Raw genomic sequence first — 11,371 nt, 5'->3', positions numbered from 1 at the left:
ATTAAGATAAATACCATGCAATCATCATACTCATCATAACACCATTAAGTGCATCAACCATATCAAATATGTCATACATCGTAATTTAACTCACGTACATCATCATGCATCATAGCCCATACATCATAACTCATACATCAACATATAACTAACGTACGAAATCATACAATATACCTCATACATCATCATGACTCATACATCATAACTCGTAACTCATATAATTTCTAGTCTATCCTATAGTAAGGTCACTTACTTGGTTGAGCTTAGCCGGAGTACTATGGTTGTTAAAATCTTTCGTAAACATGAGAAATGATAAACAAGAAGTATTATAATTTTAAAACAAGAAAAGAAATGGGAAATATTATTTAGTGGTTTCGTTTGGTTTTTTCCTTCCTTGAGAAGAGCAATAATCATAACAAGATGGTGACAGATATCAAATTTAAACATTATATTATTTTGGAAGAGCCAAATTTGAAGTCAAGTGGGAAAGATATTATTTTGGCGATAAGATTTAATAAAGAAATATGATCACGTGAAACATAAACAAAACCAAATATGGATTGGATAATGCTTTGAAATTCGCGAATTATGGCTCCAATATACCATTCCATAATGCCTCGTTTACCTCATTTCCCTAATTCATTTTCCTTCCCTTATAAATACCATACTCTCAAACTCCAATTTCAAAACACACCATTCAAATCATGGCACCTGACTTCGGGAAGGGGAAGGTCATAACAATTTTGAGTGTCGATGGCGGTGGCATTAGAGGCATTATTCCCGGAACTATCCTAGCTTTTCTCGAGTCTAAGCTTCAGGTATATACACTCTTAGGATTGCACAATAACGCATACATAGATAAACATAAAGTTTGATTTGGTGATTGATTTTGGATAGGAATTGGATGGCCCAGATGCGAGAATTGCTTATTACTTCGACGTAATTGCTGGAACGAGTACAGGTGGTTTGGTGACCTCGATGCTTACAGCTCCTGACAAGGATAATCGACCTTTGTACGCTGCGAAAGATCTTACTCGCTTCTATATGGAACATGCACCAAAAATCTTCCCTCAGAGAAGGTTTGTATAATAATTTGTATTTGGTAGCTTTTCATTATGGTTTCACTTACTAAATTGGTGTTTTTTTTTTTTTTTTTTTTTTTTTTTTTTTTTTTTTTTTAATGTGAAATCAGTCATTTCTTAAGCTCGGTGATGAATTTTGTTGGAAGAGTTATGGGGCCAAAGTACGACGGGAAGTACTTGAGATCATTGATACACGAATTACTTGGAGATACAACGCTTAAGCAAACGCTAACACAAGTCATTATTCCTGCTTTCGATATTAAGCGTCTTCAGCCTGTCATATTCACAACTATTGATGTATGAACACTTTCTTACCACCATTTATGTATTATTTATAACAACGCTTTTTCTTTCGGATTTCCGCGCAGGGTTTTTAAAACGTCTGTTAGTGAGAGATTTTCACATCTTTTTAAAGAATGTTTCGTTCTCCTCCCAACCCATGTGGGATCTCACAATCCAGCTAGGTTCGCTCAAGGTTTTTAAAATGCCTTTGATAGAGAAAAGTTTTCACACCCTTTATAAACAATGTTTTTTTCTCCTCCCCAACCGACATAGGATCTCATAATTCACCCTTTTTGAGGCCCAACGAGAGGTTTCCACATCCTTATAAACAATATTTCGTTTAGGGTCTAGCGTCCACGCTAACACTCGTTCCCTTCTCCAATCGATGTGGGACCCCCGATCCCCCTCCCTTTGGGACCCAACGTTCTTGCTGGCACACCGCCTCGTACCCACCCTTTTCGGGGCTCAACCTTCTCGCTAACACATCGCCTGGTGTCTAGCTTTGATACCATTTATAACTGCTCAAGCTCACAACTAGCCGATATTGCCCTATTTAGGTTTTCCTTTCAAGTTTTCTCTCAAAGTTTTTAAAATGCATGTGCTACTGAGAGGTTTCCACACCCTTGTAAAGAATGTTTTGTTCTCCTCTCCAACCGATGTGGGATCTCCCAGTCTACCCCCTTCAGAACCCATCATCCTCGCTGACCCTCGTTCCCTTCTCCAATTGATGTGGGACCCTCCAATCCACCTCCCTTCGGGATCCAACATCCTTGCTGGCACACCGTTTCGTGTCCACCCACTTCGTAACTCAGCCTCCTCGCTGACACATCCCTCAATGTCTGGTTCTAATACTATGAATAACAACCCAAGCTCACCACTAGCAGATATTGTTCTCTTTTGCCTTTCCCTTTTGGGCTTCTCCTCAAAGTTTTTTAAACGCCTCTACTAGGGGACAGAAAATAATGTTTCGTTCTCCTCCCCAACCGAGGTGGGATCTTATATTATTTCTCGAAAATTGAAGTAACAAAATTGGCATTTCAGGCTAAATGGGACGAGCTAAAGAATCCAAAATTGGCGGATGTTTGCATCAGTACCTCAGCAGCACCAACGTTCTTACCAGGCCACGAGTTTCAAACTCAGGACTCCAAAGGAAACATTCGTAAATTTGACATGGTTGATGGTGGCGTTGCAGCCAATAACCCAGTAAGCATCATATTTTAGCATCATCTTTTGATTGTAAAAACCATTCTCTAAATTGAATTTGTAGACATTAGCAGCCATAACTCATGTGACCAAAGAGATGAGCTTATTGAGGCATAGAAATGAGCTATTAAACATAAAGCCCATGGAAACAAAAAGAATGTTGATCCTTTCATTAGGCACTGGTACGCCTAAGAATGATGAGAAGTATAGCGCAGCTACATCTTCAAAATGGGGCATGCTTGATTGGATCTACCACGGTGGAGCGGCACCTATAGTCGACATTTTCAGCGATGCAAGCGATGATATGGTAGACTATCATATTTCAAGCATTTTCCAATCTTCAAACCATCAAAAGAATTATCTTCGTATTCAGGTATACTCTTAAAAGCCTTTAGATATTTTAGCTTTATTGTAAGTTATCATGAATATGTATTGTCATAACTCTCATTTAGTTCATAATATTTTTTCTGTTCATATTCTCACTATGATATATTAATCATCTGAGTGTTGTTCTCTAGCATGGTTGAGAGTATTGAATTTTGATTGAATTTGAGTGTTATTTTGTACTTGTTCAGTAACATTTGAGAAAAATTTTGTTGAAAGATTTTATAGTAGGGAAGTGTGAGATATACACTTTGTAAATACTTTGATTATTGAGATTGGTTGCTACCGGTAAATCATTGTGTCTCTTTGTTTAATTTTTGTTTATGGGTGTGTAAGTGCGATCAATGTTGCTTTTGCTTCCGCTACAACATTCTGAAAATATATGACTGTGGATATCAACAGGATGACACGTTGACGGGTGATGTATCGTCTGTGGATATTGCCACCAAGAGGAATTTACTGAAGCTGATCGATGTGGGGAAGAATTTACTAAAGAAGCCATTGTCGAGGGTGAATTTGGAGTCGGGAAACTTCGAACCTCTTGATGGGGAAGGGACTAATGAAGAGGCCCTTGCTGCATTTGCTAAAATGTTGTCGGATGAGAAAAAGCTACGATTGAGCCCTTGAGGCTAACTCCTTTCCTTTGATTTATACTTGTTCTTCATTAATAATTCTTGTGTTTAATGCTTTTTAATTCAAATTGTAAAAGTATTAGTTGTATGACATTAATAAGAAACCGATTGAGGCTCATTTTAATTTTTAAAATTGTGACACTCGAATAAAAGACGAGCACATGAATGATTAAGGAAATGAGGAGTTTGACTCTAATATAATATAACTACTCTAGACTAAAGTCATTACCATCATCTTAACTTAAGCTCTTGTGCGGAATTTAACTCTTAAAACATAATCGCAAAATCATAGCTTCATCTAAAAAACATAACATTATCATTGAAAACACCATAATAGTTTTATGTGTTTAAAAATGTAATTCAAAAACAGAATTAAAAACAATAATAATAAATAATTCAAAAATATGAGATGCATAACAACTTATTCTAACCTAAGACTAGAATTTAAAAATGCTACTAGCCTATGCACGTGTCATGGTCTCTGATTGCGATGTCGTCGTTAGCCGTACAGGGCCCTTGCCTTTACTTGAGAATGATGTAGCACATCACTTGAGTATTTAGAAAAATACTCAGTAAGTGACTCTACTAGAGGGGGTCGTAAAAATGCAAACATATGAAAGTCATGCTCTAGGGACCTATCGTTAAAACATCCTAGGGGTGCCATCTAGTCTGGACTAAATTAGATGTGCATTTCCCTACACACGACCCACACGTGCGAGAGTGAATCCTCAGACAATTCGCACCCCCTGGACCCATCATAGTCGAATTAGCTGTTCGTAGCGACGTCCAGAGGACATGATCACCATCATCATCGTAGCATACACGTCCATACTCATCATCGTAAAAGGAGAAATATCCCAATGTTTATGTACATACAGAAATGCATGAGGTCCCTATGGTTTCTTGTCTTTAAAACATCTTTATGACACAACCCTAATTTAATCCTTGTATTACTATAAGTAATATATGTGCATTAATCTTCATAGTATCATCATCATTGACATTAACTAGGGTTGTGTCCTAGGAGAATTATCATCATACTGCAGCATGACATTCACAACATGTTTCTCAACTTAATATGGAAAATAACATCATATCAAGGAAGTACATCATCTTACATCGTCATGTTAGCATGCATCATCATCATCATAAACATATCATAATCATTGTAAAACATCATAAGACGTCATCATATAACTCATACACGTCATCATAAATCATACGTCATATATCATAAAACGTCTTCAAGGCATCATAAATATAAAGTATAAACGACATGTGCAGGAACCACTAGGCACTTGTCGTCATACATTAAGCAATGATCTAGCATATCCTATAGTAAGACCACTTGTTTAGCCTTAGCCGGTGTTTCACTAAATTTGAGTTTTGCTAAGCTTTCGTTCCTCGAAGCTGCTCCAAACATTGTCGGGATCGTTTCCTATTAGGTCGTTCATTGCCTTTCGTTAAGTATCTCACAATTCTAATGTAAATTCAACTTGCAATAGTGAAATAGAGCATTGTACTGGCCTTAATTACCTTAATTATGGTCAAAATCAACTCCGAAAGGGTAAAAAATGCAAGGGTCGATGTCAAAATTGTTAAATCGAGCCGATTGAGCCATTTTTGAGCTGAAGAAGTGCAACTTACGCTTAGGCAGAGAATTATTACCTCCCAACGAGAGGATCCTAACCTACAGATAGTCCTAAGCCAGCTAGCCAAGAGTTTAGTAGATGGATTATCGAAGTCCGTAGATGAAGAACTATTGTATCAGGGACGCTTATGTGTCCCGACAATAGAGGAGTTAAGGAAAGAGATACTAACGGAAACTCACAACTCCCCATTTGCTATGTACCCAAGAGGTACTAAGATGTACCAAGATTTAAAACAATATTTATGGTGGGAGAGCATGAGGAGGGACATGGTCAAGTTTGTAAGCAAGTGCTTAGTTTGTAACACGTGAAAGCTCCTAGACAAAAGACAGTGGGGATGTTATAGCCCCTAAGTATACCAGAGTGGAAGTGAGAAAACATAGCAATGGACTTCATAGTAGGATTACCCACAACGCTTAATGGCTATACAGTGATGGGTAATTGTCAATAAGTTGGCCAAGTTGACACACTTCTTATTTGGAAAAGCCACATATACCGTTGATAACTGAGTTAAATGTGTGTGAAAGAAATAGTAAGACTACATGAAGTTCTAGTATCTATAGTGTTGGATCGAGATCCACGTTTTATGTCAGCATTTTGGTGCAGACTTCAAAAAGCGTTGGGTACTCGGCTCAACTTTAGCACCCCTTCCACTCCTAAACAGATGGACAAACGGAGCGCTTAAACCAAATTTTAAAAGACATGTTACGCACTTGAGTCTTAGATTTTAAGGGAAGTTGGGATTCCGAACTCCATCGGATGTAATTTACTAGTTTTAGGTTAGAATAGGATGTCTGAATTTCATTATTTAAATTATTTCATTTGTATTTGTTTTTGTTTTTGTTTTTTGTTATGTTTTTTAAACACATCAGTCCCGTAGTGTTTAGTTTGAAGTGTCCGAAAAGTTTTAAAATTTTTCCTATTTATGATAAACATTTAAGATTTATATTCCGCATTTAAGAGATGAGCATGAAACGTTAGTAACTATTTTAAATATATAGAAATTTAGGATCGCTACAATCGTGTTAATCCTCTACGTGTTTGCTCATCTTTCGTTTACTAGACCGAAGGTCTCTTTTTCGTTGGTATTTATATCCGACGAGACAAAACAGTTCGTCATTTATCTTTTTTTTCTCGACATTCCTTATTTCCTTTTCTGTAAGATCTGACGGTTTACTGAAGGTAAAATTGAAAATGCTATAAGATTCGTAACCAAATAGAAGGTGATATAATAAAGAACCCTCTAAATATTTTTAGCTTAAATAAAAAGAAAAAGGCAGAGTTAAAATGAAAAGGCAATATTAAATTAGATTCGTGGAAAGTCTAGACAAATGCTGAAATTTGAACAAATTGGAGATAAGGCCAATAAGCATCATGATGTCTTTTTGTTGCCTAAAATCAATAATGATCAACGTGAAACACAAATGGAATAATGAGAATGTGAGATACATCATTATTAAGAGGATATTTTGCGGTGATAATTAGTTAGAATATATCTCAGATATTTAGGGAGTTGTTAGTATAGATTTGATTAACGGTATATTTTATTTATTTACCAGATTTAGTTAGATATATATTTTTTCTATTTTTAGGTATTAGTTGATAGTTTGTATCCTATATAAACGTGGTAAACCTGAATGAAGATCATACTTTCGATCCCAATTCTATTTCTATTTCTCATTCTTAACATGGTATCAGAGCACCGATCTTGGTGTTCTTAAATATCAAAATTTCCTTTATGGCGGAATCAGCCAAATCCAGCTTCAAAATTTCGGATGTTGATTTAAAACATCCGTACTATATTCATCACTCTGATCAGCCAGGATATTCACTTGTTCCAATCAAATTAAATGGAGCAAATTATCAATCCTGGAGTAAATCAGTTATGCATGCTCTTATTGCCAAGAAGAAAATTGGCTTCATTGATGGCACAATTCAGGTCCACTTCGACGTCACCTTCTCCAGATTCGCCCACTAATTCCAATCCTATCCCACCTGATACATCAGCTCCACTTCGACGTTCTACTCGTACTAAACAGCCTCCAGCTTGGCAAAAGGATTATGAGATGTCTTCTGGAGCCAATCATTTAACCTCTAGCTCAAGTCCCGGCACTGGCACCAGGTATCCCCTTCATCATTACCTTTCATTCTCTCGTTTTTCTCCTACTCAACGTGCTTTTCTAGCTCTTATTACATCCCAGACAGAACCTAAAACCTATGACGAGGCAGTTGGCGACCCGTTATGGCAGCAGGCTATGAATGATGAAATTGCAGCTTTGGAACGTAATCATACATGGTCTCTCGTTCCTCTACCACTTGGTCATAAAGCTATTGGTTGTCGTTGGGTGTACAAAATTAAATACAACTCTGATGGTTCTGTTGAACGTTATAAAGCTCGACTGGTAGCAAAGGGATACACTCAGGTTGAAGGTATTGATTACACAGAAACATTTTCCCCTACAGCAAAACTTACTACACTTCGTTGCTTACTCACTGTTGCTGCTGCTCGAAAATGGTTCACCCATCAGTTGGATGTTCAAAATGCCTTTCTCCATGGTAATCTAGACGAGGAAGTTTATATGTCTTTACCACCAGGTCTTCGCCGACAGGGGGAGAATACAGTATGTCGGCTCCATAAATCTCTTTATGGATTGAAACAGGCTTCTCGCAATTGGTTCTCCATATTTTCTACAACTATACAAAATGCAGGCTACACTCAGTCCAAAGCAGATTACTCTTTGTTTACTAAGAGTAAAGGTACTTCTTTCACTGCAGTTCTAATCTATGTTGATGATATTCTGTTGACAGGCAATGATCTCGAAGAAATTCAATATCTCAAGACTAGTTTACTCCAGAAATTTCTTATCAAAGATTTAGGAAATTTGAAATATTTTCTAGGCATTGAATTTTCTCGATCTAGAAAAGGGATTTTTATGTCTCAAAGGAAGTATGCTCTAGACATACTTCAAGACACAGGTCTTACAGGAGCACGTCCAGACAAATTTCCTATGGAGCAAAATCTGAAACTTTCTTTAACTGAAGGAGAGAAGTTGAATGATCCAAGTAAATACAGACGGTTGATTGGCAGATTAATATATTTGACCGTCACTAGGCCTGACATAGCTTATTCAGTTCGTATGCTTAGCCAATTTATGCATGAACCAAGAAAACCACATTGGGAGGCAGCTCTTCGAGTTCTGAGGTACATCAAAGGCACTCCTGGTCAAGGACTTCTACTGCCATCTGAAAACAATTTAAGATTACAGGCATATTGCGATTCTGACTGGGGTGGTTGTCGAACTTCCAGACGATCTATTTCTGGGTTCTGCATTTTCCTCGGAAATTCAATTATTTCTTGGAAGTCTAAAAAGCAGACTAATGTGTCCAGATCATCAGCAGAAGCCGAGTATCGAGCTATGGCAAATACTTGTTTAGAGTTAACTTGGTTAAGATACATTCTTCAAGACTTGAATGTTCCACTGTCCGGACCAGCATTATTATATTGTGATAATCAAGCAGCATTACATATAGCAGCCAATCCAGTTTTTCATGAACGTACGAAACACATTGAAATAGATTGTCATATAGTTCGAGAAAAGTTACAAGCTGGAATCATCAAACCGTGTTATGTTTCGACCAAAATGCAATTGGCAGATGTTTTTACTAAAGCTTTGGGAAGACAGCAATTTGACTTTTTGAAGGACAAGTTGGGTGTGATCGACATACACTCTCCAACTTGAGGGGGAGTATTAAGAGGATATTTTGCGGTGATAATTAGTTAGAATATATCTCAGATATTTAGGGAGTTGTTAGTATAGATTTGATTAACGGTATATTTTATTTATTTACCAGATTTAGTTAGATATATATTTTTTCTATTTTTAGGTATTAGTTGATAGTTTGTATCCTATATAAACGTGGTAAACCTGAATGAAGATCATACTTTCGATCCCAATTCTATTTCTATTTCTCATTCTTAACAATCATTGAGGAGGAGAAGGAACTATTTTTTTATAAAAGTGTGAAAATCTCTCCGTAACAAATATAGTTTTAAAAACTTTGAAAGGAAGCCGGAAAGGGAAAGCCAAAAAAAGACAATATCTACTTGCGGTGGGCTTAAGCTATTACAGATGGTATGAGAGCCAAACACTAGGAGATGAGCCAGCGATGAAACTGAGTCCTGAAGAGGGGGTGGACATGAGGCGGTGTGCCAGCAAGGATACTGGGCCTCGAAGGGGGTGGATTGGGGGTGGTCCTACATCGATTGAGGAAGAGAACAAACAAGGGTATGAAAACCTTTCCAGACACATTTTAGAATCTTTAAGGAAAACGAGAGGAAAATATCTACTAGAGAAGTGTTTTAAAAATCTTGAGAAAAAACATGAAAACATGGGAATAATATCTACTAGTCGTGAGCTTGGTCTATTATAGATTAGCTCTGCTTTTGAAACTCCATTATTGAAGCCTTGGTTAGTGTAATAGAGCTAACATTTCTCTTTAGTGAAACAGTGCTCTTGAAACTTCATTGTTTAAGCCTTGGTCTATTACAGACGTGATATGTTTGATGCACTTTATGGTGATATATTAAGTATGATGATAACATGACGTTTGTCTTAAAATGTTGATGTTTTTCATATTAAGCATGTTATATTGCATCATATCGATAGACTGACATAAGACACAACCTTAAAAACATGAAAATGATGTTAGTATACATATCCAAGCATGTTACTTAATAACAAAAAGATGAAACTAGAGGGTTCGTGTCAAAAGATATGGAATTCGGTAGACAAAGGAATTTATGCAAAGAAAACCAAATGATGGCGGCTATGTTTTGGTTTGACTGGACTTTAATTTATGAGTGTCGGTCTCTTAATGTTGCTTGACTAAGTCCAAAACATCTTGTTCAGTCTATTATTACTCCAACTCTATTATTATTTTTCATTTTATTTATTTATTTTAAATTAAAACCAAATAATTATCGAATACAACTTTAGTTTTTTATTTTAAAAAATTAAGCTTATAAATATTTATTAATTGAAAGTTTCATGTTAATTAAAGTATTAATTTTATAAAGCACGACCCTTGACTTGAAAAGAACCTCCGTCAGGGAGTGAAATAGAACATGAAACCGTAAGCTTCCAAGCAGTGGGAGGAGACCAGGACTCTCACCGCATGCCTGTTGAAGAATGAGCCGGCGATTCATAGGCAGTGGCTTGGTTAAGGGAACCCACCGGAGCCGTAGCGAAAGCGAGTCTTCATGGGGCAATTGTCACTACTTATGGACCCGAACTTGGGTGATCTATCCATGACCAGGATGAAGCTTGGGTGAAACTAAGTGGAGGTCCAAACCGACTGATGTTAAAGAATCAACGGATGAGTTGTGGTTAGGGGTGAAATGTCATTCGAACCCAGAGCTAACTGGTTCTCCCCAAAATGCATTGAGGCACGGGAGATATCTGAAAGAAAAATAATTTTTTCACAGGTAGGTGCAATTATGTTTTCATTAATAATAATAATAATTTGACAATACATCATCTTTTTATCAACTTTATTTTAATCATTTTCCTTTTACAAAAAGAATATAAATGAAAATTATTAATATATATTGAAAGTAAAATTGAAAATACTAGAAGGTGATATATAATGAAGAACCCTCTAAATAGTTAAAGCAGAGTTAAAATGGAAAGGCAATATTAAATTAGATTCGTTGAAAGTGTAGACAAATGCAGAAATTTGAACAAGACGATAAGGCCAATAAACATCATGTCTTTTTGTTTCCTCGAATCAATAATGATCAACGTGAAACACGAATTAAATAATGAGTATGTGAGATTCCCGTCCGTTAAGAAGGATAAAGAAACATTATTTATAAGAGTATGAAAATCTTTCCTAATAGAAGTATTTTAAAAGCTTTGAGGAGAAGTTCTAAAGGAAAAACCCAAAGAAGAGTATGTGTTAGCGGTGGACTTGAACTATTACAAATAGTAATAAGAGTTAGACACTGATCGATGTGCCAACGATGAGGTTGGACCTCGAAGGGGGTGGACACAAAGTGATGTGTGAACAAGGACACTGTGCCTCGAAGAGAGGTGGACACAAAGCAGGGTGCCAATAAGGACACTAGGCTTCGAAGGGA

The 11,371-nt window shown here is 36.7% G+C and overlaps 1 protein-coding gene across 1 annotated transcript; it reads left to right on the top strand.

Annotated features, from left to right (window-relative positions):
- The first annotated feature begins 631 nt into the window (after nt 1-631).
- LOC111795937 (patatin-like protein 3) lies at nt 632-3,701 on the top strand. The gene is made up of 6 exons (XM_023678581.2): nt 632-818; nt 898-1,079; nt 1,193-1,379; nt 2,406-2,567; nt 2,632-2,940; nt 3,354-3,701. Exons 1-6 carry the CDS (start codon nt 705-707, stop codon nt 3,576-3,578), a joined length of 1,179 nt encoding a protein of 392 aa, XP_023534349.2. The 5' UTR covers nt 632-704; the 3' UTR covers nt 3,579-3,701.
- The last annotated feature ends 7,670 nt before the right edge of the window (nt 3,702-11,371 follow it).

This window comes from Cucurbita pepo, chromosome 5 (assembly GCF_057944985.1).
Source record: "Cucurbita pepo subsp. pepo isolate OVF chromosome 5, ASM5794498v1, whole genome shotgun sequence".
NCBI classification, from domain to species: domain Eukaryota; kingdom Viridiplantae; phylum Streptophyta; class Magnoliopsida; order Cucurbitales; family Cucurbitaceae; genus Cucurbita; species Cucurbita pepo.
The sequence above is the reverse complement of the archived record's forward strand: the minus strand, read 5'-3'. Positions and strand labels throughout refer to the sequence as shown.

Coding starts and splice junctions, on each gene's coding strand:
- LOC111795937 (XM_023678581.2), top strand. CDS start 705: ATGGCACCTGACTTCGGGAAGGGGAAGGTCATAACAATTTTGAGTGTC. Junction 1,080..1,192: donor AAAATCTTCCCTCAGAGAAG/GTTTGTATAATA, acceptor ATGTGAAATCAG/TCATTTCTTAAGCTCGGTGA. Junction 2,941..3,353: donor AGAATTATCTTCGTATTCAG/GTATACTCTTAA, acceptor GGATATCAACAG/GATGACACGTTGACGGGTGA.